The sequence below is a fragment of the Euwallacea similis genome, chromosome 13 (assembly GCF_039881205.1).
Source record: "Euwallacea similis isolate ESF13 chromosome 13, ESF131.1, whole genome shotgun sequence".
NCBI lineage: Eukaryota > Metazoa > Arthropoda > Insecta > Coleoptera > Curculionidae > Euwallacea > Euwallacea similis.
The window spans coordinates 2,411,981-2,439,338 of NC_089621.1; the positions used below are offsets into that span (position 1 = coordinate 2,411,981).

General features: G+C 37.5%; 4 protein-coding genes across 9 annotated transcripts; 2 read left to right on the forward strand and 2 right to left on the reverse strand.

The window, feature by feature from the left end:
* Positions 1-16: 16 nt before the first annotated feature.
* On the reverse strand, positions 17-12,849 carry LOC136413215 (putative leucine-rich repeat-containing protein DDB_G0290503). 4 transcript variants are annotated; one of them, XM_066396619.1, is made up of 18 exons: positions 12,502-12,849; positions 10,905-11,171; positions 8,134-10,858; positions 7,937-8,084; positions 7,522-7,878; positions 7,272-7,460; positions 7,013-7,220; positions 6,782-6,961; positions 6,592-6,736; positions 6,250-6,530; positions 6,026-6,189; positions 2,691-2,774; positions 2,222-2,632; positions 1,800-2,173; positions 1,578-1,752; positions 1,385-1,526; positions 686-1,251; positions 17-631 (listed from the first exon to the last, which is right to left on the reverse strand). In XM_066396619.1, the coding sequence occupies exons 1-18, from the start codon at positions 12,677-12,679 to the stop codon at positions 176-178; spliced, it is 7,050 nt and encodes a 2,349-aa protein (XP_066252716.1). In that variant the 5' UTR covers positions 12,680-12,849; the 3' UTR covers positions 17-175. The 4 variants fall into 4 exon arrangements, with proteins under 4 accessions (XP_066252716.1, XP_066252717.1, XP_066252715.1 ...); XM_066396620.1 differs by having other exon boundaries at positions 1,385-1,523; positions 12,502-12,848; XM_066396618.1 differs by having other exon boundaries at positions 1,385-1,752; positions 8,134-10,849.
* Positions 12,850-13,852: 1,003 nt separating this feature from the next.
* On the forward strand, positions 13,853-18,789 carry eIF5 (eukaryotic translation initiation factor 5). 3 transcript variants are annotated; one of them, XM_066396009.1, is made up of 10 exons: positions 13,853-14,046; positions 14,435-14,548; positions 15,504-15,728; positions 16,619-16,709; positions 16,770-17,082; positions 17,136-17,273; positions 17,329-17,478; positions 17,531-18,256; positions 18,307-18,429; positions 18,484-18,789. In XM_066396009.1, exons 5-10 carry the CDS (start codon positions 17,011-17,013, stop codon positions 18,604-18,606), a joined length of 1,332 nt encoding a protein of 443 aa, XP_066252106.1. In that variant the 5' UTR covers positions 13,853-14,046; positions 14,435-14,548; positions 15,504-15,728; positions 16,619-16,709; positions 16,770-17,010; the 3' UTR covers positions 18,607-18,789. The 3 variants fall into 3 exon arrangements, with proteins under 3 accessions (XP_066252106.1, XP_066252104.1, XP_066252105.1); XM_066396007.1 differs by lacking the exon at positions 15,504-15,728; XM_066396008.1 differs by lacking the exons at positions 13,853-14,046; positions 15,504-15,728 and adding an exon at positions 14,083-14,227.
* Positions 18,790-19,207: 418 nt separating this feature from the next.
* On the forward strand, positions 19,208-20,981 carry LOC136412812 (RNA-binding protein 41-like). Its single transcript, XM_066395972.1, has 3 exons — positions 19,208-19,431; positions 19,486-20,333; positions 20,384-20,981. The coding sequence occupies exons 1-3, from the start codon at positions 19,286-19,288 to the stop codon at positions 20,476-20,478; spliced, it is 1,089 nt and encodes a 362-aa protein (XP_066252069.1). The 5' UTR covers positions 19,208-19,285; the 3' UTR covers positions 20,479-20,981.
* Positions 20,982-21,006: 25 nt separating this feature from the next.
* Positions 21,007-24,531, reverse strand: Akt (Akt kinase). The gene is made up of 10 exons (XM_066395971.1): positions 23,954-24,531; positions 23,699-23,905; positions 23,219-23,355; positions 22,934-23,169; positions 22,543-22,724; positions 22,375-22,487; positions 22,229-22,323; positions 22,028-22,173; positions 21,880-21,967; positions 21,007-21,818 (listed from the first exon to the last, which is right to left on the reverse strand). Exons 1-10 carry the CDS (start codon positions 24,064-24,066, stop codon positions 21,585-21,587), a joined length of 1,551 nt encoding a protein of 516 aa, XP_066252068.1. The 5' UTR covers positions 24,067-24,531; the 3' UTR covers positions 21,007-21,584.
* Positions 24,532-27,358: the final 2,827 nt, after the last annotated feature.

Sequence of the window (27,358 nt, forward strand, 5' to 3'; positions counted from 1 at the left end):
AAAGAATCCAACAACCTTTGCGTCACAAGCACTTTAGTAGAACCCGCTATTTCAACGGCTCAAAACTGATGACTTGGATTTGTTTCTCATACCAGAAAGCCAGGTTTAAAAGCCTTGAAAACTACACTCAACGGTACAATATCTTTTTCACCCACAACAAAATGATCTCTTAATTTTATGCTTTCACCGGCCCCTCACTAACGCTCACCAAAACCACTGAATCGCTACTACTCGCGTCATTTTCAATAATCATCACATCCGAATCCGTATCCCGAACTCCGTTTTTTAATCCCTTTGAAGTGCATTCCTTGCAATTCGAGTCGTCGCACTCGGTTCCGGTACTGGATTCGCTTGAACCTGAGTCTGAATCTGAATCCGATCCACTGCTGGATTCGTTGAACTCGGCATAAAAACTGGGGATTTTAATTTCGTCGTAACACATGGTATTCAATGGCAGATTATTCAGTTCGGTTGGCGTAAATTCTCTGTAGTGATCGATGAACTGACCAGGAACAAGAGTCACAGGGTAATGGCCTGTTTTGGGTGTAGCCAAGATTTTTCTTTTCATACGTGGGTAGTGAATAGTGAAGGTTTGTAGGTCCATGTAGGCTCTTCTTTGTTCTTTTCTTGTCTGGAAAGTGAGCAATATAAGCTTTGAAAACTACAAAAACTGACGTAAACTCACTTTATTGAACTGTTGATTCCAAGAGGACACTGATTGTACCGCCTGCTCCATAAGGTCCATCTTATCAAAGCCGGGTTTTTGAGAAACTTGATTCAAAGCTCGCTGTTTGCTCGCCATTTCGCGAGCCTGGCGCTCCCTTTGCGCCCTGCAGTATTCTTCGTACTTATCTTGAAAGTCTGTATACATTATATCTAAGATATCCTGAGCCAGGACTGCGGTCAAGCCCAAGTCGCACTGACGCTCCGTCACCTGGTTGTTTTCCTTTAGAAAATCGCGTTCCTGCATGTCCACCGTGCGTCTTGTTACATTGGGGTATTTTCTCTTGAACGATTTGATGCCCAGAAAGTGGGTGACCTGTTCTTGGAGCATGAAGGGACCCTGACCGTTCCACGAGTACTCGGCCAGTTGGTCCGCGGTAAATAGTGATTCGAGGTCTTGGAAAACCTCCATTTTGGGGGTTTTGGTGCGGGATTTGCCTCCCTCTGTGCCTATGCTACCCTGTGAGTCTTCTACTAGGATGTCTGGGGCAGGTATTGTTTGTTTGGCAGGCGTGTGAGATCTTGAACCTGCAAGGCCCAAATTTCTAAACTGTAGAGGTATTTTTAAAATGGAATAAAAACCGCAGAAATATGGGGTTTTGGATTAAACAAATATATTAGACTCAAGAAATCGGAACTACATCTTCCGATTCTTACTTACTTCGGAAATCAGCACTCATCCTCGTGTCCTCGTCTAGCATCACCACATCCTCGCTTCCCACCGATTTCACCGCCGTTTCTTCTAGTGGATCCACCACCATTGATTCCGACGACTGACCAGATGATTTTACCGGCGTGAGCTGCTGCAATTCACACCTAATATCCGCGAAACCTAAAATTTTATCAACACTTACCTCTGATTTATCTTTCTCGGAATTATCATCTTCTACTACAATTGGCTGGCTAATATTTACTTCCACTTTTCCGGGACTAAACAGCCCTGTCAAGCCTTTTACTGTGCCCTCTAATTCTTGCACCGGCGCATCGATTAGAGATATCTGAGGTTTCGGTACTCCATATCGTCCATACCTAAATTAAAATTTTGAAATGGATAAAAATAATGGCACATTGCGAACCTCCTTGTAGCTCTAGATTTCTCTGAAGCGGCCTTCTCAGCTTCCTCTGCAGCTTTTCTCGCTTCCCTCTGCTGAGCCGCCTGTTCTTGTCGTCTTTTCTTTACTTCAGCCGCTCGCGCCAGCTTTTCCATGCGTTTTGCACGGCACTTTTTAATTGCCTCTTGTTTCCTCTGCAAGACGTATTCTCTCCTTTTTTCCGATTCGCTGTCTCCGTCCGACTCCTCCTCTTCCTCCTCTTCCTCTTCCTCTTCGTCAGATTCTTTATCGTCGTCGTCGATTATTATTATTTCGGGATCTACGGTTTTGCTTGAGGACAATTTTGACGCAGAATCAGTTTCTTTTGGTTGGGTTTGCAAGCTATCAGTTTTCTCTACCTACAACAAAACTTCTTCTACTCCCGCTTTACTCACTGAAAATTTTACCTTAGACTTCTTGGCCTCAACACCACTTTCATCAGCCTTTTCAAGGACTTTTTTTCCAGGACTAGTTTTCTTCGGACTAGGCCCAGTTACTTCAACGATAGTAACACTGGAAGCGGTGCTTGACGCAGGGGACGCAGGCTCATTGTCGCTGGCTTGACTGGCCCGTTTGGGGTTACTCTTAATTTGGGCCGGTTTTTTCACCTCTTCGGCAAACTTTTCCGGGGATTTCTCAACGATCCGCTCTACCTCTTTCTGCAGTTGCGCCTTTTGCCTCCTCGTCGTGACCTCAAGTTTCCTGGGAGGAGTTCTCTTCGTAAGCTCTGCAGACGACTCGTCCTTGGCAGCAATTTGCGGTGCAAGTTTTATCGCTTCTTCTTCTGCCAACTTCTGCTGCGGCGCTGAAGCGTCCTCCTGAGAGCAATCCAACCCTCATCGATCCCCTTTTTATCCTTCAAATAATCTTACTTACCGGTAATTTTTCTACGTGAGGCGACAGCTGCTGCACGACATCCTCATCGGTTTTCAGTGGTTGCTTAGTCTTCCCCTTGTCCTCCTACAACAGAAATGAGTTTTATTAGTTAAAGAGCTGTTCACAAACATGAGTGGATTATTGCTAACAACGATTTACTGCGCGGGAGCGAATACAGAGGTCTTGAAGTTGCAAGGAGATGGTCCGCTCATATTTGTGGCCAACTCTTTAGAGCTGTTCTTGGAGCTTAATTTTGAGCATAGCATAGATTCTGCATCTATGCTATGTCTCTTACTTACATATCGTCAGTACCAATTTTTGTAATTCGTCGTGAATATATTTAGAGTTCAAAATGCGAGGTGTTTACATACAGCGACAAACATGACTAAGTCGCCAATTGATGACGCAACAATTACTGCAGTGATAAACATTTCAACGCAGAAAACAATTTAGTTTAATCTCGTCGATACGTTTAATCAGATACATATTTAAATTTACGTTAGTCTGACAATTAAATCCCACGAAAACGTTGTACAAACAATACTTACATACGGTACAAGGTTACTGATTCAAAGCGTACGCTCGTGCTTAGAGAAGTTTAAAGAATTAATGCGAAAGCTACATCGAACGAACAGAGACGACCGAAATGGTATCAAACTGAATATGTATTTTTTATGATTATCAGGAAATGTTGCTCAAATGTGTGGCTTGTCGGTGCGGTGCACGCTTCAAATTCATATTATTTTCAACTGCCTGACGACTATTACTAATAATTCCTGCGATCAGTTTATTTAATTTGAGTAAATATATTTGGGTACATCACGCAATAGCTGGGTCCATTTAGGGCCGATGCAAGAACCACGTTGCTTACTACTTTGCCTTAGCGAGAACTGGTAAAGAGGAGTTTTATGTACCCATGATATCGAAACTTCTACTCACAGAGAACCGGCCAAAATAGAACGAAAATATTCTTTCTGAAGGCACAGGCAGGTGAATTATTAGTCGTTATTTTTAGCTTAGATATGGAATGAGTGTATGCATGTATATTCCGAATGTGTTGCGCCGAACGTTTCAAGTTCTCTGCTGCGTCGATATTACAAAACGGAGATTCCCAATAAAAATTCGTCTTCTGCATTAAGAACATTTATTAGAAGTAGAAAAATACGAATTTGCAACACAGAATGAAAAATCTCGTCGTGCGTCTGTTTTGAAACGAAATGTAGAATACATTTGGTTCATCAGTGCCTACAAATATTAAAACTCAAGTTTCTGGTTGTCTTTAAAATATTTTGTAAAATGTTATGTAAATGTTTGCTTTAAACTCGCGGAATGTCCATATACATATATAATACAAACTACGGGGGGTTAAAAAGCTAAAATGAGATTCTTAGAAAGTGTTTCTCATAATTTTTTTCCAGTACTTTTCACATTTTTAACAATTTGGCAGGCTAAAACCAAACAATCTGTGACAATAAAAAATGACAATTTATAATAAAAAAAACAGATACTGTGTAAACCTTAGCCGACAACACACGCATTCCAACATTATAATGACCGTTCGGAGGAAAAGTGGTAAAGGTTGTCAGCATGTTGGCTTTTATGAGGGAACAATGTTAAGCAAAACTACAACATGTACAATTTTACTATATTCTTTTGAGAATTACACTTTATTGCTCTCGATCAATTTTATCCACTCGAAACTCCAAAATGTCCAAAAATTCACTTCCACCACTTTTCCCTTGAACATCTCATATACAACTTAAGAACCTAAGAGTAATACATAAAAAATCTAAGTCAATACCGGTCTTCTGTTATGCCTCTCGGATTAAATATATATTCACAAATCGTAAGAAATCGAGGATAACAGAAACCTCATAAACTTACTTTGAACAGCATTATTTAGAAAAACTAACCGAATATAAAATAACAGTTATACTCTTTTAGCGTAAATCACTATAAAACATCAACAAAAAGTTCTCGGTTGGGAAGGAAGTACCAAAATGATGGAAAATAAATCGCGTCAAATTCACGACTATTTCGATCTCTTGCTACTTTTTCTTTTTTTCTTTTTGGCCTGCGGAGAAAATAAAAAACACCCGATAAGTCGCCAAATTCATTGGTGAGTTGCCGAGGCAGGGGTATGGTGTTTTACTTAAAGATTTTAAAAGAATAGTTTGGACGAGATGTGAACCGAAGCATCGATTTGCTAAACCTCCCAATGTTTTCCCCAATTTTTTCACAGACACTAAATTTATTTTTTCCTTCCAAACAATAAGTGGTATGAACGTCGCTCCTTTCTCAGAAAAAGTGATAAAAGTCTAGAACAAAATGTATGTAAAAAACATACCCTTTTTCTCCTATCCTTTGAAACTTGATGCTTTCTTCATTTCTCTGAAAAAATAATCAAGACTCTGAAGACAACTCTGAATAAAATGCACTTTCTTCTCAAAAACAAATCAGGTCTCTCGGCGCCTGATTTCATTTTTATGTCTCAGAAAGAGTGCTAAAAATCCATAATAATGCGAACAAAACACACCCTGTCCTCCTAGATTAATCAAGGTCACTTGTACACAATCCTTCCTTTGATAAAAATTAAATCAGATCTATCAAAGTTTGATTTTGCCACCGTACCATAGAGAGTCATGTATAAAATGGATTATCCAGATGAGGAATTACCTACAAGGGAATTGGGGGGGAATGTATCCAGCAAGTTGTTGATTTTAAAATGGGCAGATCTCCCCATCAATTTCTCACTCTGAGCCACTAAGTAAAAAATTTAAATATGGGGAATTTCCTAGGGCTCAGTATTGGGACCTTTGTTGTGTCTTGTACAAATGAATGATATGCCCTTTACACGGTTATACGGCAAATTCACACATAAAACGAAACTCTAGCGAGATAGATAGAGCGAACTTGCGAGCGACTCCCTAAATAGTTGAATCGAATAAAAATTATGTACGCATTACATACAACATTTTTGCCAAATTTCATGGTAATTTTCTAATAATTTAACTCTTTTTAAATTTGAAATGCCTATCACGTGTTGATTTGTCAGCTCCACAGTAAACACATATGTTACTGGCTCTATTTTACTAGAATTATAAATTAATCTGATATATTATACTAGAATTATAACGAAATGGTCGCAAAATAATATCACAAAAGTTTCTTTATCATCCATTCGAACATAAAACATGTTACGTTGCCCTTAAAATCCCAAACCACATGAAATCTTTGTCCCAAATTTCTGTAACCATCAAACACCAGACCCCAAGGAACCTCTCTACCGCTCCCGAATTAACGTAACAACAACGAATTAATAAACAAACACTCACCTTTTCGGGTCTGACGATCTCTTCAACATGAATATCTGCGAGTTCCTCAGGTGGAGGTACATGCATTGGCGGTGGTCCCCGGTCGCCCATATTCACTCTGCTACCTCTACCACGAGCCCTTGGCTTCCTGGGCTTGATACCCAGCGTTGCCATCACATTTAAGCCTGAAACAAATAGAAAAATGAAATATTCTTATAAAGAAATTCTTAAAATCATAAAATTACCTCTGCAACTTCTCTTCGGTCGTCCACTGGCCGATGTTGCAGGTGTAGCTTCTGGGACTGTGGGAGTTAGTTCCACCCTTGAAGGGGTAGTTTGTGGTGAGGGCGGTAAGGGGGTAAGCTTATTGGGAGTTTTCCCTTTTGGCGGGCGTCCCCGTCTCTTGGGGATAGTACTAACTGGTGTGGCTACGCCTACTGTTAACACTGGAGAAGAGACGATATGGGTTGTTTCCGAGGCTAGATCTACAATCTTGGAGATAGCCTGAGGAGGTTCTTGATGAGATCTGCAAAACATAAGAGAGTTTGTTTAATTTCCTTCTAAATTTCAAATTTATTTTTGCTTACTTCACGTTTATTTCAACACTATCGGGCTTATTCAAGTCTGCGTTGATTTTGTCTGGACTGGCAGCATTTCGTAACCTCTTGTTTTTTTCCGGAATTTTGTCCTCAAGTGGCCTCTTCAAAGACGCCTCCTCCATGTCTTTTTTGACTGCATAACAGTTTTAGTAGTCTAAAAAACATACAAATCACTCACCTGCTCCACTAAAGTGGCCGCTATCCTTCCTCTGTCTTTTATTACTCTCCTCCCCTTCTTGCACTATATGAGTTTGGCCTCCAGTGGTGGAAAATTTCAGCTTTATAGCCACTTTTTCCACCTTCTCCTCCTCTGGATACTCTCTCTTCTTTGACTCTTTAATTGGAGAAGGAAGGCTTCCTACAATCAAAGCATTGAAACACCTTTTAAAGGTTTTTCCTCAATGACAACCTTTGTTTATTTTTAGCACAATTCTTTCCTTCACTTCCTCTAAATTCTCCTGCTCCGGATCAGTAGGTTTAACAACCGGCTTTATATGTATCTTGGTACTGTTTTGCTCTCTTTCTAACTGCATTGCTAGGTCCTCTTCATGTTTCTTCAAAGGTTTAATTTTCAGTTTTGGTGCTGTTGGCTCAGCGTCATTTTCCGGAGGTTTGACCTAAGTAAACATTATGGTAAAAGAAATAAATTTGCATATAAAGAAACTCACAACAGGCTTAATAGTAATTTTGGGACTAGATTTCTCTTGTTCAGATTCTTCCGCCTCTTCAGGATGTCGTTTTATCGGTTTAATGGTGACTTTCGGGGTGACCGATTCTTCCCTCTCCATTTCTATAGGCTTTGGAATCGGTTTAATAATAATTTTAGGATTGTGATTCTTCTCAGCATCTCTAGATAACTATAAAACATACAAAATTAATCAATCAAAGCTCAATTTTACGCATAAACAAATAACTTACCTTTGGGCTATGCTTCTTCACACTTTCCTCCGGTTTTACTACAGGCTTGAAAGTGATTTTTAATGAACCAAGAGTCTCTGCCTTTGTTTCAACAGGTTTTGTAACAGGTTTTATTGTCACTCTAGGACTGCTACATCTGGGACTTGTAGGAGAGTAAGTTTTGGAGCTGCGGGTTCCAATTTTAGGGCTGTGCTGTTGCTCAATTTGTTGCATTTTCGGTTTGATTATCAGTTTTCGAATTGGCTCCTCTGGTATATCCAATTGTTCAGATTCCTCATCAGGGTTATATACTTTCAGGATGGAATGCATTTTGTCAGCTTGTTTTGTAATTGTCATTTTTAAGCTACCTTTGTTGAGCTGTAATGAACAAAAACTAGGTTCTGTAACTTATTTACTAGAGAAAATTCAAACTTACCTCAGCCTCAGAACCAGTATTACTACCTATATCTTCATCAGGATTTTTCAATGCTTTTATTGGTAATTTTGGGCTATATATCCTCTCTCTCCTCTCAGTCTCTTCAACATTTATAGTCAGAGGTTCACTGACTTTATTATTTCCCCTTCTAAAAATCATATTATTTAAAATTACAAAATTAAGATTCAAATGTTTACCTTGTTCTGCCTCGCAATGGTTTTTCTTCAGCTACTTGAATTTCCTCTACTGGCGACACACAATTTCTTTCTGGCTGTATTGGTTCAGGATTTCCAACATTTTCAACCGCTACAATCACGTCGTCGCTCTTCTGTAATTCAGGCTTCATTTTCTCTTTTTCACAAGTTTGATCCTCAACAGAAATGACTTCATTTGTAGCTTTAAATTCATATGTTTCTACAGTCTCTCGAACATCACTCACAACTTTTGTATCCATATTTATTTGTTCTGCTACAGGTTTCACAATTTCTTGCTCAGATTTATTCAACGTTTCCTCAAATGTCTTGTTTTCAACCTCTTCAGCACTTTGTACCAGACCTTGTACCTGTACTATTTCAGGAATTTTGTCTAATATTTCTATGGAACCTTTATCACTTTCTTGATCTTTATTTAATGGTTCAAATGCAGAGAGCTCTAATATAGGTGCAACCTCAGGAACTGCCATTCCACCATCTTCAGGTACGATTTCTTTAATTTCCTCGCTGGGCACTCCGACATTTTCACTATCGAAGGCGTCAGACACATTCGCAGTACTCTCAATATGTGACTTTTCGTCACTTTCCTCTAGTGTCATTTCTTGAGCCGCAACTTCATTTTCTAGGACAGGAACGCTTTCAACTTCAGAAGGTAAATTATCAGGGACCTGCACATTTTCACTTGTCTCAGTAACATCCTCAACAACCGCACTTGAAGTCTCTTCCATGGATACTTCCATAAAACCATCATCATAATTGCTCTGAGAACTGTCAGTTATGCTTGCTACTGCCATTCTTAAGGCTTCCATATCTCGAATTTCCTTCTCACTTAGGCGCCTGCCTTCCGACACAGGTGCAGTCTCATTTTGTAATGATGCTACTGCCAACATTGTTTCTAAATTTGAAGGAGGCTCTGATGGTGGAATGGGGAGTATTTCATCCATTATAACTGCTGGTATATTTTGATCTTCTGCTTGTGCCGAGTCGGGAAGTTCGCTAATTTCTTCAGGTATATTAATTATGTCTCGATGTTCTTCAGATTGTGATGGTACTATAGATACAGTTACTGCTTCAGAAGAATCTGAGTCTGATGACTCTTCACTTAAACACACCACTTTCTCTAGGTCTTGCTCTACTGTTTTCCTTCGAACAATCATTTCTAGAGGACTGTCTTTCCTAGGTTCTGATGATATTTCTAAGCCTTCTGCTGCTTGATTTTCAATAGCATCATCAATTTCTTTAGGCAATGCCTCAGTTGACTGTACAGGTTCTGATTGGACAATATCAGAGGGTGATTCATTTGGAAGACTTTCAGTGATTTTATCCTCAATATTATTAGTTTGACTTACATTAACTTCTGTACCTTTAACCGCAACGTCTTCATCTACCATCACCAAATTCTCACTTATAAGAGTAGGGATTTCAGCATCTTCATTTACCAGTTCTACAGTTTCTATTACTGGCACCACTTTAATTTCTTCTAAATGTTCTTTGGTAATCTCACTTTCTGTAATTTCCTTAATACCATCCTCTGGAGCTTGTTCTACAAGTTCCTTTTGTTTTTCAACTTCAGGCTCCACCACTACTGGAGTGACCTCAATTTCTTCTCTACCTACAAGTGCAGTTTCAGGCAATTCAGTAATTTCCACTTCTGAAGTTGGGGTTTCTTCAACCAATTCAGGGTTTTTTAATTCCAAAATTGTTACTTGTTGAGGTATCTCAGTGATTTCCATTTCTGAAACTGCTGTGTTTTCAGATTGGGGTTCTTCTTTGGGTTCTTCAATTACTGACAGAGATTCTTCTGGAATAATATCTTCCATAGAAGTGTGACTTTCTTCAAATGTTTCTTGTATGTCTGCTGTTACATTAGATTCAATTCCTGATTTAGAACCACCTGTTTCAATTTGAATTTCCTCCTGAGCTGCAGTTTTTAGAAGAGTGTCATCTTTAAAAGACAAATCTGTGATAGGTTCATTTGCACTTTCTAAAGCTTCACTTTGCTCTTCTTCCAAAGATGTGATCACCTCTCGAATTTCAGGTTTGACACAACTGTCAATGGAATTAGGAATTTCAAACTGAAATGCCTCTTCCTCGATATGCTTATCAAGATCATTTTGTTTCTGAAAATCCTCACTCAATTCTTCAGGCGACAAAACATTAGTTTTTGCAGTTGCTTCTTCAATTTCCTCTTCAGCTGCTTCATCTGCTGAAATTTCTTTTGCAAGCTCAACTGTTGTATGATCATCTTTGTCACTGGCTTCATCTTCATTTCCCTGGAGAGTATTCACATCAAGTTGAATATTTGAAGTTAATTCTGCAGGTACAGTTTTAACCTCAATTGACTCAACAGGTTGTTCTACTACAGGTTCAGCAGAGTCTTGAGGTGCCTCTTGACTTTCTTTCTCCTTCTGAGAATTGTCTTCTAATGCTGATATTTCTAGTTTATTTTGGGGACTGGAACTACCAGCCTGAGGTTCAGTAGGTAGAATTGCATCTTCAGATTTTGAAAAATCAGCTCTAGAATTTTCTACTATAGTTTCAGATTCACCTGTAACCTCAGCATTCACTGAATGCACTGAATCTTCTTTAACTTCACTATCAGTATCCTTTATCACTAAAACCACAGATTTTTCTGTTACATTAACTGTATTACTTGACACTTCACTCTCAATGTTTTCAGTGGGTATCACATTTTCAATGGCTGAAGAAACTAAAGAAAATTATAAAAAAAGTCTATTATTTTACAGTATTCTTACCCTCAGTCTTTGGCTCATTTGTAACAGGAGATTTAACAGGGACATTAAATGAATCTGTAGATTCTCCCAATAAAGTCTCAAGGTCATTAACTAAGTCATCAACATTTTCTTCAATCTTCTCATGTGATCCTGCCATCATAGACATTCCTAAAAGCTCAGCATCTGTGTCAAAAGTGGATGAGCTCTTGTCTGATGTCTCAGTTATACTGGTATTTAACTTTGAGGGATCCATGTCACATGAAGTGCTACTGATTGAGTCTTCTGAGACTAAAAATCAAGTTGCTTGCAGTTTGAAGTTTATTTATCTTCAATTGTTATCTACCACTATGAAAATTTAATAGCTGATATTTCAAAAGATCTTTACCCACAGTACTTAAAGGTCTGTATAACTTTCAAGGACAAAAAAACTAAACATTTAACTTGATTTTCATCAGAATATTAACTACTATAAATAACAATATAAAAAAACATTATTTTAGGGTAGTATTTCTCCTTCTTATATCCCATGCTCTATCTCTCGGCACAGACCTTGTTATAATTTATTCCTCATAGTTCTTATATGGAGAGGTTTAGAATATTTTATGAGCCCAAAAGGCTTTTTTAGTTCATCTATGTTTACCTCAGGATTTTGAATTAGTCATCTTAATTTATATATAGTACAAACATTTTTTTATTAGTCCATTGATAAAAAATAGTGGTTTAGATAGTGGATAGCTAATAATAATGGGTATGTAAATATAATAATGAGTATCTTTGTCTAGCATTTAATCCCTGATGCTTAATAAAAATATAAAAATATTGTTCTATCTACAAAAATAAATACACAAAAAAATAGAATCAAACTGGTACACTATAGATCTCTGATGAAACAGAGGTATAATCATTTTCCCAGGTTTTTTCTAAATATTAATATGTCTCACATATGTCTATTGTATTTAGCATTTGATAAGCTATTTTTGGTATTTGGTAGTTCTTTCTTGACTTTTTGGACATGAATAGTCTGACATTCATCTCTTTAAAATTCAATTAATATCTTTGATGATTTACCTACTGTTTACAACAGTTTTAGTAATTGCACCTTAGTTGATCCATAACATTCCATAACACGTCATCCATATGCATCAGATGGTTTATTGCATGTAAGAAAGAAATAACATTCCAGAAATCCTGCATCTATTTATTTCCTGCTTACTATTTAATTGACATTCAATTAATATGAATCAAAACTAATTATTTTTGCACCAGTATTTGCAAAAAAAAATGCTACAAGTTGGAATATATATTATGTTGTAAGTTATTCATTATTCTCATTTATGAGAACCAGCAACCTCCAGTTAGAGGCATTAACTAGGACTTTAAAGACTGTAATTACTGTTTTTGGCACCTCCACCATTATTTTGCTAGCATCAGAAAGATCACTAAGTTTGAATGGAATATTTTGCAAGGTAGCACTTGAAAGTTAAGGGTACCAATTGCAATGTTCTTTAAAGATACTCAGGGTGATTTCTTGTTTACTGTATAGGGTCATTCAAGTTCAAAGGACCTGACGCCAAGCTATTAATGAAAAAATGGGCACTCATTTAACCACAATTCTTACCTAAATTGGTGCATTTGCTGGATGTGTTCGCGTCCGTAGACGAGGTGGGCAGCGTATCGTTTGAATCGCTTTTATCCCCGGCTTTTTCATCGTCGCTTTTTAACTGGAGATTGTCCATTACCGAACTGCTGGTTGAGGTTAACTCCTTCTCCATGTCCGAGCTTTTATCGCTCTCCATGGCACCCGGACGGCGCGAATACTCTTTTAGGCAACAAATCCGACCTGTGACCCTTTGGAGATCACTTCACTAGAAAGGAATTCAGGGAATACGGCACTTCGGCCTTAAAAAGTTTATAACACAAACGACGGGCTAAAATAAAATCAACAAATTCCTAAAAAAGTGCGCAGGCCCAACCGGTAGAGCAGTTACACGCATACGCGATTTAGAAATTTCTTGCAGCGACGCCGCTGTGATGAATCTGGAAAAATTTATTTAATTAATTTAACTTCTTAATTCAGTTTATCATAGAATTGGTTATTTTTGCATAACATATTATTGAATTCTTTAAATCTTATACATTTTTATTTTCATTGTAATGGATTAACACGAATTTAAAGAGTTATATTGCAACGAGTCAAAGCTATGGCAACCATGGTACAATGTTTTACACGCTTTTTCTCATTGTCAGGACTCGGGGCCCCTGATTCCCCTGAAATTTGAAAGAAATGTCATTGGACCCATTCTTGCTCTCGCATGTTACTGTAGAATTAAGCTCCTTGGCATTGATTCTATGGGAACATGTGAGAATGATAATTACATCTTTGGGGACGTGAATTGATTAAACAATTCAATTGGCGACGTTGACTCATCAAAAAATTTCGTTCTCACTCTCACATGGTCTTACGAAATTAGGGTCGAGGGCCAAATTCTATAGGAAGATAGAAGAGTAAGAACGAAAACTGCATCTAATGCAATTGGCCAATGAAATTTTTTGATCAGTCAACGTCGCTACGTTCATGACAACTTGTTCCAAAAGCACAACAAATACAAAATGGCGGTTGTGAATTAAAATTCGGACTCGAATTAAGAAATTTAGATAAACAAAATGTTACATGAGAAAATGCCGAAAAGAATTGGAGCAAAGCGTTTGCTCCAAAAACATAAAATAAAGTATTCGTAAAGATAATAAAAAAACGCATGGCATACCAGAAAGTTATGTTTAGGAGACACCCTGTATATTACTTTAAAACTTATGTAAATACGAGAATTCACATTAAAAACATTAAGATTTCTTATCGTACTTTATTTATTTATATGTTAAGAAGAGCGAGCTTATTATTTATGCGTTAAGAAGACCAGGACGGCGCGTTGTTGCCTTTCTTCTTCGCTGCTTTAGGTTGCTATTGTGCTGTTGCTATTGCTATGGTGCATATGGCGATTGTGAACGTGGATCGTTTGGAAGTTAATATCTCATTTTAGATAATTTTGTGTTTTTTTATTAACTAAAATCGAGTTTTATAGCGATATATTCCATATTGTTCAGATTCAATAATTGGTGAACCCGGTTTCGTTCGTATTTGTCGCTATACGTAAGCGACGGGGTGGTAAGTACGAAATGGAACGTGATATTGCATCAAGTTGAACCTAATGGTGTGGTTTGTGCATGCCGTGTTTGTTCAGATTATATTTTACATAATCAACGTAAGGAAGTCGGCAATTTCGTCGTTTTCGAACGTTGTATAGTACCGCAATATGTTCGTTCAGCTTAATGAAAAGTAAAATTATGTGCGTAAGTCCAGAAATAGTCAGTTCTAGCCACACTCATATCCTTATTAGATATTGAGTATATCCTGAACGTTTTGCATTGTACTAGATACAGTTTTTAGCACATAATTGTATTTTAGCCTTATCATTAGCAGTAAAACTCATTACTTATGTGCCACATAGCAACACAGTGACAGGGAAACTTTAGAACTGTAATTTTCCTTGCAGAGATCTCAGTTTCTGGACTTGGGGGCCCAGAATACACAATTCAAACTTTGCTCACCAAAAGGAGTTCGTCCACTTGGGCGCTATCGTTTTATATGACTTTAGAACGATACAACGGTAAGTTATTATTCACAATACCTTGTTATTTTATATGTATATAAGCACAGTCATTCATATTAAAAAATACCTTATCAACAAACTTTTCCAATATGTTGGATTTATTACTACATTTTTTTAACTTGATTGCACACCATAAAGCAAACAGCTTCTGATGGGTTTGAGAGGATTTAGGAAACCTGATGAGGATTAGCCTTTCTAAATCTTAGTATTCCCATATATATATGAAAATTTGACAAAAAAAATTAAAGTTACAAAGAGACAAAAACTAAAATCTGGCAGTACCTTTTTTATTATTAAATCCCTTAATTTAATCATAAACTCATCTTACCCACATGCCCCTCCTGTGCATTTGACCATCCAAAGATTCGCTTCACTCAGAGTATGTAGTATAATATTAAGGAGGGGTCAATAATTGATTATTTAAAATCTTTACAGTAACACATTTGTAGGAAAAAAGATTTATATACAGGGTGATAAAAAGTTTGTGCCATATTTAAGGAGGGTCGCCGCAATGTCCCCTATAACCTGCTTAAGTTTGGCACAAACTTTTTGTCACCTTGTATATAATAGTAGTATTAAATAGTGTTTTCCTAAAGGCTCCTTATTCATTTGATTTTCAAAATGAAATTTCAGCCAAAAAGACCTCATTTCTCTGTTCCAAGTGATTTCATTTAAAAGATGATTTTTATAAAAAAGTGCTGACTGAGAATTATGTAAACTTTCTGCAGTCAAAAAGTGAGAGTATCCTGCAAGTTTCGACTTTCTCTCAAAACTTGCAAAACAATAAGGAAGGTCAAAGGTGACAACAACAGCGCTGCCTTAACTGAGTGTACATCTAATATTTATGGCCACCTCTAACGCAGTGGTGCTCACACAAACTCGTAATTTTCCCCACGCATATTTTCCACCCCCAATGCGCGACAGTAGACGAGACTCTGTCCAAAATTTCCAGATCGTCAGCGATCAATGTTCCGGGCCTGCGCCCTCGACGCGGTCTTTCCCTATCGAGATTTGCCATTATTTTCCGTTTCCGAGTGCGGCGAGTTTATCCTATGTGCAAAAGAACCCCCTGGTCAAGGAGCCACCATTGCAGACCCCCAGCGAACGGCAGAAGTGGGGCGCCCGATGCGCCCCCCGTTCTTACCCACAGAAGGCGCAGCCCTATATTTTGTATATGGTAGGTGACGTTTGATCGCGGAGTTCTCTCCCATTGTCCTCCATTTCTTTTGCATTTCTGAAATATTATCAATCTGTTTGCACTTTTCTTTGAGCAGGTGTTTAAAGGCTGCCACTAAGTCTTTGTCCGCAATTAGGAAATATGGTACACGATTTGATTGCTCTAAAGAGCATTTATGCCTGGTTTCAAAATTTTAATGTTTTTTCCGCGAATGCTACCTAAAATTCGTCCTTATTATGCAATTGAAGTGTTGCCATAGCTCTTTTCTATCTACCATAAAAAATTGCTCACAATACTCTACAATGCCTCATTTATGCGTTAATTTGTGTCGCCTCCCCTAACGAACATCCACCTACTTCTTATCATGGAATAAAGTGAGAAAGAAGAACACCCTTCAAACAGTAAGTTGACCAATGGCTAAAAGCAATGTAATGCTGTTCTTGAGGAAGGGAGTCACAAAATCGGGACTATATTTTTTTATGTAACAATAAATCATGATTTTGGTATGAAAGTCTTGAAAAGTCCTTAAGTCCTTTTAACATCGCAGTCATCTACCGTTGCTGACTGTCACTTAATTAGTCAGGTTGTCAGTGTCGATGAGCATACCGAATATTCCATCGTTTCCCACCAGAAATTGTATTACTGTGGACATATACTTAGACCGGTAAATGATTAGTTATAAAAATCTCGTGAAAAGACCAATAAATACCAATAAGAAGTTATTGAAAATAGTTAAAGGTCGCCATTATATTTCCACGTACTCAAACCGTATACACAGACAAGCAATCTGTCCATTATCACTCCTTAATGTAATTTCATGTTTGTTTTGTTGTTCTAGGTCAAAGAGTGTCACTGAACGTCTTCTAATAAACAATCATTCTTTTTTGCAGAGACATCATTAACCAAAAATATAGTTGGGAGTTCAGGGCCCGAGCCAGCGAGGTGTATGACTTCGCAGCGTCGAAAGCTCCCCTCTTATAGGTATTTTAAATCCTAAAGTTTTTGACAAAATCGTTTATGAATTTTGTTTCACCCTTTCAGGACTACAAAATTTTCTTCCAATAGGCACCGGAAACTTCAGCCTTTCAGAGAAACGTGACTTCTTTACGTTGGTTCACACAATATCACCGACCATCACGTTTTGTTTTTGTGTCCACGATTATCCAACCTCCAGCCCCCATCATTAAATCAGGACAGGCAATTAAACCCACCCTTCCTGCCCCGTTCCAGTTATCATTTTCAATAAACTCTTCCTTTTAATTCAGCCAAGAAACATCTAAAGATGAGTTTGAACGTTAATCGCAGCGTCAGCGATGTGTTCTACCGCTACAAAATGCCGAGGTTGCAGGCAAAGGTATGTTGATTGGTATCTGAGTTATGTTGAGACAGATTAAAGGGGTTATATAGGTGGAAGGCAAAGGCAATGGGATTAAGACCGTAATCGTCAACATGGCCGAAGTTGCTAAAGCTCTGGGGAGACCTCCAACCTACCCTACCAAATATTTCGGCTGCGAATTGGGTGCCCAAACATTGTTTGATTTCAAAGTTAGTATTAGCATTTACTCCCTTTTACCAATTATAACTTTCTTTTACTAAACAGAATGAGCGTTTTATCGTCAACGGGTCTCACGACGCAGTGAAGCTGCAAGACTTGCTCGATGGTTTCATCCGTAAATTTGTACTTTGTCCTGAGTGTGAGAACCCTGAGACTGACCTTATTGTCAGCACCAAGAAGAACCAAGTGACCCAGGTACGGTAATAAGGACCTCACGAGATTTTTCTTACTATTGGGATTACAATAGGGGTGTAAGGCTTGCGGCTACCATGGCGTCCTGATCAGCAACCATAAGCTAATGACGTTCATCTTGAAAAACCCCCCTAATCTCAATCCTGCCACTCAAGGCTCCTCACTCACAGAGGGGAAGCGTAATAAACGCAGCAAAAAGACCAATGGCGAGGGTGGTCAAGAAAACGTTGATGATAGCGTCGATAATTCCTTAATGGAAACCTCTCAGGAGAACAACACAGGAGCTGCTGAAGAAGGGAATGACGAAGGTTGGACTGTGGATGTGTCAGAAGAAGCTGTACGTGCTCGTATGCAAGATCTCACCGATGGCGCCAAAAACATGACCATCAGTGATGACTTGGAAAAGACCGAGAAGGAGCGCATGGATATCTTTTATGCGTTAGTAAAGAGGAAACTCGAGATAGGCGTCTTGGAAAAAACAGATGACCAGAAGGAATTGTTGGCGGAAGCTGAACGTTTGGAGATCAAAACGAAAGCACCCTTGGTTTTGATGGAGCTGCTCTTCGATCAAAACGCTCTTCCGCAGGCCAAGAAGTACCGCCTGCTGCTTTTGCGTTTTACTTTGAACGACAAAAAGGCTCAGCGTTACCTAATTGGGGGTCTGGAACAAGTGGTAGTACTCCATAAAGATGTGTTACTACCCAGAGTCCCTGCGCTGTTGAAATTGCTCTACGACCTAGATATTTTGCAGGAAGCCTCTATTCTGGAATGGGCGGAGAAGGTAACGTTTTTGTAAATTGTGATGATGAGATTAAACACAATTTTCCTTAGATATCGAAGAAGTATGTTTCCAAGGAGATGAGTCAAGAAATTCATGATAAAGCAGCGCCATTTATTAAATGGTTGAAGGAAGCCGATGAAGAATCTTCCGAATCTGAGGAGTCTGATGATGATGTAAGAAGAGCTCTTTGCATCTAATCTGCTGTTTTTACAAAAAGTAATTTTTAGGTCGAGATCGAGTACAACGATCGCGCTCAAGTAACGCCTTTAAAACCGGCGGCCGTCGTTACTCCCAAGGCGTCAAAACCCGATGAAGACGGTGTAGAAGACGTCGATATCGACGCAATTTAAGAGGTTTTCAATTCCCCAACACCGCACTATTGTTTCCTCATAAGGGTGTCTTTCTTTTTTCTACATTACCTATTTTAAGGTGTTTATTTACATGATATAGATTAATCTGTTTCTCGGAGGGAAAGTTCCACTGGGGTGCAATTTTATTATTGTTTTAATGTGAAATAAAGATTTGAACCGAAATTTGTGTCATTGGAAGTAGTGATATTAATATTTTTAAAAAATAGTATAATTTTTTAATCGTGATGTGGTTTGATCCAAAATTCCACACTACCAGCATCCTACGCCACAGAAAAACGAATCATAGTACAGCAATATAGATCATAATCAACCTGCTAGCGGTGTGGTTATATAGTTATAACCGTTTCGACAGAAATATAGACAATCCACCCGAAATTTGCAGTATTTCTCGTATAACCAATTAAAGGAATTCATTATCTCAAATTTACTAGTACTACCTTATTTCCAGGATTATTGTTAGAAGCATTTTGGGTGACGTTTCTCTTGGGGGCTGGTGTTAAGGGTGACGTTAAGGAAAGCTGACTTTTAAAACTTAACCTTAAATTTGGATCTAAATATAAACAACTTTCACGAATAAAATTTTCTCTTCAAAATAGCTACAATTTGCATTTTTGCAACAAAATTTAGATATATCTCCAATTAATTATTATTTCGGATAATGTACAATATCTTTAGTACTAAGTCCAGGAAGCGGACACATCTTCAAGAAGGAGAACCTCCTCCAAAGAAGGCTTTCTGTGACAAAGATCTATTGGTTAAAGAACTGGCAAAAAAACAAAGATTAACCAACACAACTCTTACTGAGTAAGTTTAATTATTCACCTATTTGGAGATTATTAATAACAAGCAATTCTCCAGACACCTAAATAAACCAAAATCATTCTCCACTAACCATGAGTGTGTAAAAGATATTGGAGAATGTGTAAGGGGTAAAACTAGCCTGGAAGACTTCACACTGGTCACAGAACAATTCAATGAAGACAATAAACTCAGGAGTTTTGGCCTTAGTGAGAGGGACCTTGAAATTTACAAGGACTATTCCACATTTTCCAACCGGAATTTTTGGTTAAAATATAAAGATGTGAATAGAGATATTTTGGAAAAACAACTAAATAGAATATTGAATACTGCAAAAAAACTTAAAGCTGAATTTAACAAGCCTAAACAAACACAAGAAGAGGAATCACCTTTAGATATATTACCTGAGTTAGAGAAAAACTTTATGAGCACTATAGAGAGCTGCTCTAAAAGCAATTTAAAAAAAATTAAAAAGAAGGCTCGGCTGTTAGGGCAAGATATTGAAGCTTTAAATACTGAAAAAGCAACCTTAATTACTGTTAGAGAGTCTACAGAAAAATTAAACAGGAAGACTTTGTGGGATGTATTAGAGCAGCCTACATCTGCTAAGAAAATAATTTTAAAGAAAACTTATGGGTGTGAGAGACAAAAACAGTATACAATTAAAGATGGGAAAATTGTGGCCCTAGAAGATATTGAAAAAAAGACTAAATTATCAGCAGAGGAAATTCAAAATATTCCAAAGTTTTCTAATTATGATAGTGGTAGTCAAAGCAAGACATTGTTCATAAAAAATCTGTCAAAAAAAGTTAACAAGGAAGTATTAGAGAAATTCCTAAAAGGCACAAATTTAGAAGGAACATATGCAATAAATGCCTTGAGGGGTCAAGCTTTTATTGAATTTCAAGGTGAGTTTTACTTCTTCAATTTAAAATTTTTTTAAATGCATCTCTTATAGAGGAATCTCAAGCACACGAAGGTTTGGATATTTTAAATGGTGTTTTAGTGGACGGTAAACCAATGATTGTTCAATATAGTAACAAGAAATCATAAGTTTGATTTTTGAGCAAATATTGCAGTGGATAATTGTCATGGTCTCATGGATTTCAGTGTCAGACATAAATGCTTTAAGTTCATGTGAATTTACCAGTTCAAATTTAGGGAAATTCATAGCTAATGGATAACAAAATAAAGCACTCTTTATACATTCTGGGTAATATTTTCAGGCTGTCCTATCACAAAACCTAGGGCGACATAATTGTCCAAAATTTGGGCACATTGCAACAGAGAATGTTTTAAATTATGTCAAATTTGAGATGGAGCTTGATCCAGTACAACAAGTACAATATAGTACAAGAAGTGTGGCAATAAAGAAGAAACCTATTAAGTTTGGATATTTTAACTGTTTGTAATAATATTCCTAAGGTCAGTTTAAATCTTTGAGACCTTTGAATTCGACGCCAATTTCCGAAGCGAACGTTAACCTTTTCGTATGCACGAATAATGAAGTTTAAATTGAAGCTAGAAAAAAACATTAAAGTTCAACGTACTATTGTAGGTCACAATGATAATAAACATAAATATACCCTAAATGTTTTTTTTTATTAAATATTACCACCTTAAAAATAACAAATGTATCACTATTATACACATCAACTCACATTAGCATGCTTTATCTAGGCTCAAGTTTAAACTGTACTGAGGTCTAAACGTCATTTAGAAGAAATGCGTCTCGTCAGAAAACTGAGCGAGTTGTTAATGATGAGGCCGTAATAATCAAGAATAATTCTTGAAAAAGCAAAATTGCGAGTTGAATAGAGCGTGTAAAACAAAGGAATTTCATAGATAAAGGCAAATCGTTCATTTATGAATGGCCAAAGATTTTAATGCATTCCACAAGCTGGAAATTCACTTTAGTAGTTTTGTACGCAGTCTTTTAGAATTTTTGATAACTTTCTTTCACCGCCTGTTGTTACTTTTTAAATCGCAATTTAATAACCCTCAGTACTATTATTTCCATAACCGAAATGTGACTGATTGATTCAACCATAATCAGAAAAAACATTAGCGCTTATTACTACCTATTATAGGCATATTACATGCCGTGAACTATTACAATAACCTCGGCATTTCTCCACTCAAAATGAACACGAAAATAATCACTGCATGTTACCAACACTGGCCATACTGCCGGCACAATGTACTGAACTGCCTAAAGTTGAAGACAAATCCTGAAAACTGAATTGTGGAAAATACTGTGGCTCCTCTTGAATGGAACCCAGCGCAGAAGAGCTCTCCGGCGGCGTTAGCTGCACGCTTTCTCCTGTGAATTCCTGGTCAAAATATCGAGTGTCTGTGTCTGATGTCACGTGAGGTTTAAATGGAGGGGGAATCTAATTTTTTCAGAAACAAATATTAGTCCCAAAATGAACTGATCACAAATATAATACCTACCTTTTTTAATTCCAAGTCTCGCCAATTTATACAAGCAAAAAACGGGTGGGACATGATTTGCTTGGCATCGTCTGGGCCTCCTCCTAAGCTGTAATATGAAAGTAGACATCATATTCTGGTTCAAATGCCAATGTCAATAAGGTATTACCGCAAATTGGGGTTTTTAATTAGTAATCCTGTCAGCAAGCTTTTAGCTTCTGCGCTTAACGTTCTAGGAAACTTTACTTCTGACATTAGAATCAAAGTGAAAAGTATGTCATGATCTCTATTGTAAAAGGGCAATCGACCACACATCTAAAAACAATCGTACTAAAACCCCTCCCCAAAAAAAACAATCAAGAAAAGTTACCATTTCGTACATAACTACACCGATTCCCCACCAATCTACCGCCCGACCATAATCATTGTCTTCCAACACTTCTGGGGCAAGATACTCAGGCGTACCTGTTGAGAATTGTAAGCACAAATTGAGACAAAATTGGATCGAAAACTAACCACAAAATGTCTTAGTTGTTCTCCCATAAGTAATATCTTCTTTACACAGTCCAAAATCGGTAATTTTGATGTGTCCATCTTTGTCCAGTAGCAGATTTTCTAGTTTTAAATCTCTGCAAAAATGAGAGTTAAACTTTGAAAAAATTTGCAACACTATGAATAGAAAACCTGTAGATTATGCCCTGCGAGTGCAAGTAGGCTAAAGCAGAAATTATTTCTGCCCCATAGAAACGAGTCCTGTCCTCAGAAAACACTTTCTCTCGGGATAAATGGAAAAACAGTTCACCTCCATTGACATATTCCATGACAAAACACAATCGGTCGTTTGTTTGGAAAGAGTATTTCAATGACTATAATATAAATATTAGTTATTACATATGAAAAGGATGTACCAAAAAATTTCTGATCGACTTAAACAGCTATGACATGTATACAATAAAGAAAATTTATTTCAAAACCTTTTTAACCAGGAATTTCTTTTATATACCCGTAATTTTAATAGCTTGTTTGACACAATTAACTCGTAATTTTAATAGCTTGTTTGACACAATTAACTCACAGTTAAAAACGGATGATTTGTGGTTTTCAGCACACGATTTTCCGTCTCTGTATGGGCCACCTCATCTTTTTTTATTATAACCTCCTTTTTCAAAATTTTAATGGCATATAATTTGCTGGTGGCTTTTTCCCTGCACAAAATTACTTTTCCAAACGTCCCCTTTCCAAGCACTTTCAAGAATTCAAAACATTCAAGGGTAACTTTCCGTTTACCAGTTGATTTCGATATGGAGGTTCCTTAAAGTGAACATTGAATTTTTATCAAGAGTGCTTTGACTCTACATACCTTGAAGAGAACATTTTTCCCACAAATCGACCATCATTTCAGGATTGGTCTCTGCATTAGCCACATTCATTTCTACATCTTCACAGTCATTTGCCAATTTTTCAGACACTGATTTTATGACTTGAACCCATTTTTCTCTGAAAAAAAAATGAGAAAGATCTTAGAAGATTATATTAGATTAAAATTAGTTAGATTAATTGAATTATCATTGACTTCCCTGTATAGTAAATAAGAAACCCTGTATAATATAAATCAAAAAAGCTATCATAAATCTTGTTATACTTTCTTTTTCACAATCTTTTTAGCCTATTCGGTTTTAACCAGTTAAAAATATGTGCCAAAAAAGGTTGTAGCTCCAATACTATGGATTCAACCTACATGCTTTTTGACTTTTGATACTTTTGGGTCTCTTACAACAGGTATATGTCTAGATAGATGATTGCCATTTTTGTCCCTCATTTAAAGAAACATATTTCCTACCTGTCTTCTGCAGTTTCCACATGAAACATGCGTTCAATGACAGTAGTCCACTGAAGCCCCCGTATAATAAAAGTAAAAGGTTTGGGTCTATCTGTAGACATGATCTGACACCCTTTGACTGTGAAATTGTTAAGTGGCTCACTGTAGTAATCGTCCGGTTTAACTTTAAACCCCGTTAGGGCCCCATTATCAAACAACACAAAATATCTAAAATTGAGTTTTAATTTTTTTTTTTTGAGGTACTTAAATTCTCACCTCGGCCTCCAGTTTTTAATATGTTCCCCTCTCTTATAAAGCCAACCCTCTTTAACGATATTTGCTTTAGGAGCTCCCAGGAGGGGGCCCATTTCCCCAGACGTATCATTCATTTTCTACAGTTTTAGCCTGATATCAATTACCATTTTCCATTCAAAACTGTGGAATTTATTGGGCAATCGAGAGCATATTAATTTTCTGGAAAGCGGTTTGACTAATTTGAACAAATATTTATGCGAATGTTCTAATCAGGAAATATAATCACTGGTTTCACATCCGGGACGTAAAACTGAACAAAACACTCCGACGTAAACAAGACCCGTGACGCCACAGAAGGGTCTCCTACAGGATTTTTTACTGGAATAAACGGGTATGATAATTGAGTGCGATAAACTGCGTTTAGATGTGTGGCAAACTTTTAAAATGCAGTAGAACGAGCATTAATTATTGAAAAAAAGCAATCACCCAAGAAATACGATATTCGATAATCAAAAAAATCTGAAATTAACGTAACTGTCAATTGCCGTCGAGGACAATAAGTCAATGGACAAGTGACAACGTCCCGAAAGTAGACACTCCTTAATAGTTCATATTGCCCCAAATGTTCCCTTGTGAATCAAGTCAATAGACACAAAAGATACAAACCAATCATAGATGGCGCCAGTAAGAACCTAGAGGAAACCTTTCAAATGAACCAGTTTCCCGCCTTATTACTTCAAAATTCCCCTAATTTATGACTTTCTTTTAATTGAAGCTTATAATAGGGTGACTCAATAATACAGAGAATGAGTGGTGAATGAGAAGATGCCCTGATAATGCTTTATATGCCCGTGGAGTGTAAAGTCTTGTTCCGGCGGGTGTTCAACCGGAAACCGGAAATTTGGGCCGACGTCGTAGTAAAGTGCGTCGCAACGCCCAGCTCGTTTCTTGCGGTGAGCAATTTTGAGCTGATCATGCATTATCTCTAAATCGAACGAATCGTCCGATATTTACCTGCGTTGGTGCGTTATTTTAAAACTTTATTTCTTATTGTCCATTATTGAACCTGACCGGAAACCGAGGACGCTCCGTCTCAGTCTCGGCGAAGCCAATTGGGGTTGGATTATAGAGGAATGTCGGTTAGTAATGTGAATGTTTTGAACCAATAACTAAGTCGCAGACATGATAAAGGCAAATCAAATCTAGGAGAGACTGATTCCACTCAAGAACGCTTCTTTTCAATCTTGGGCAGGCAAATTGGGATTGGACAATGGAGGAAAATCAGTTGGTAATGTGGATGTTTTTACACTTGTTTTAGCATATGTTGATTTGCAGACGCCTAGTAGGAAAGCGCAGAATAGAGTTACCCAACTACAATTTTTGTGAAATTAAAGGGGGATCCTAGAAAGCAGAACAATTTCCTGAAACTATTAATTAGGGGTACGCATGGATAGCTGCCTAGGAAGATTTCTAGCTTCAGCGCTGCGGCAGCGACCTGCTCCAGCCCCACTCTTTACCGCGCATTTATTGTACAGGGTTACTCATTAGTGAGGTAAAATGCGACATGTCACTAAATATGAGTTTTAGAAGGAAATGTTTCGTATCAAAGTTCGTTATTAAGAAGTGCAAGTTTTAAAATTATTTTTAAATGTACAAGGTCCGTCATAAAAGCGTGGTAGGACCAAATTATATTTTTTTAAATGGAACCCCCAATTTTTTTACATTTTCAGATTTATCGTCAAATTTGAAGGTTAATTTGTGTAAAGGGTTTTATGTTAAAAATTTACCGTTCGCGAGTTTTTGAAAACTGCAAGGTCTCACCACACATCTCACATCCCACATCACAAATCGGTGCTGTATCATAGCCGCTGCGAATTTCGGAATCCTTCTTATAGGACTCCAAGAGGACCTAATAAGCTACGTTTTGAAGTATTTTATTTAGAAAAGAAGTTTTCCATAACCCTCGAAATAGGCCTCCGAAGTTGGATGACTTCAAACCTCAATAACTTATCTGTTTCAAACGGAATGCCTCAATTTTCTGGACGGTATCGTGTTTAGAATCTAAAAATGCGTAAAATTACGGGAAATTATTTTATTTTTATGCAAATGAGTATTCACAAGAAATTCTCAAATTGTCCTCCATTTCGATCAGAACACAATTGCAGCCTTGACAGAAAATATCTATTTACTTATTAATTAAAAAGATAATATTAACAAAAATTGTAAATTTTGAAATTTTCCCGAATAACTCGGAAATGGTAAATTTTTGGACATAAGACCCATTACTTAAACTGACCTTACAATTTGACGATAAATCTGAAAATGGAAAAAAAATAGAAAGTTCTATTTAAAAAAAAAACATAATTTGGTACTACCTCACTTTTATAAAGGGCCCTATACATTTGAAAATGGTTTTAAAAAACGCACGTTTTAATGACCAAAAACTTTGATATGAAACATTTCCTTCTAAAACTCATTTTTACCGAGCTATCGCATTTTAACGCGCTAATGAGCAACCCAGTATTAAAAAAAGTTTTTGTAGTAATGCTCTTTCAGCTCGCCTCCCTCTAAACAAAGCGCCGCAACCCTTTCTGGACGATTTCCTGGTCTTTCAAGTAATTCTATACGCTAATTGACTTTAGTCACTTCGTATCGAGGAATATCAATTAAAGGCACGTGCCGATGTCCCTTTGTTGCCTTCATACACGTGTAACATCGCATGACTTTTTTTTTATCAAGCCCATCTTGGTTTCCATAATAATGATTCCATATTAAATCATCTCTGTTCTATGTGCATTTCCTCCCCCAAGTTTCTCTCAACCCGCTTTCGGGCAACGTCGGATTGCGGAAACCCGGAAATATGAGACTCCGGTCCCGGAGTCTTATCCGGAACGAAACTTTTTGAATATTTCTCCATTATGTATGGTCGTGTAGCTAGAACGGACAGCCCTCGTCTTGCTTTTTATATGCCTCAGTAGTTTTTGGTTTCATTGCCCTTTGGATCTGAGCATGCACAAAACCATAAATATATAATTTCAAAAACGTAAAACAAAGTCGTGACTGGAGGCCTAGAAAAACAGACACGAAGCTTTTCACGAGTTGATGGTTTTTATCGAACTAATAATAGAATAACTCGTCCCTTTGCTTCTCTTTTCGATATTGATCTGAGAGCCTTTTAAAGGACACTCGCGGATTTCGAAATTCTCATGTCCCGGTCGTCGTAAAAGTAGGTCGTAGTTTCATTTGTGGCTCATCGTTATTGGCCAATGCCAGCCGGATTATTATTGCGGTCACAGTGTCTATTTTAATTATTTTATAACTTCACAGAAAAAGAGGCTTTCTCATGGAAAAACGAGTTTTATTCTCGCCACTACTCTCAAACCAAATGAACATCTCCGACACGCGACTTTCAGTTTGGTCACGTGC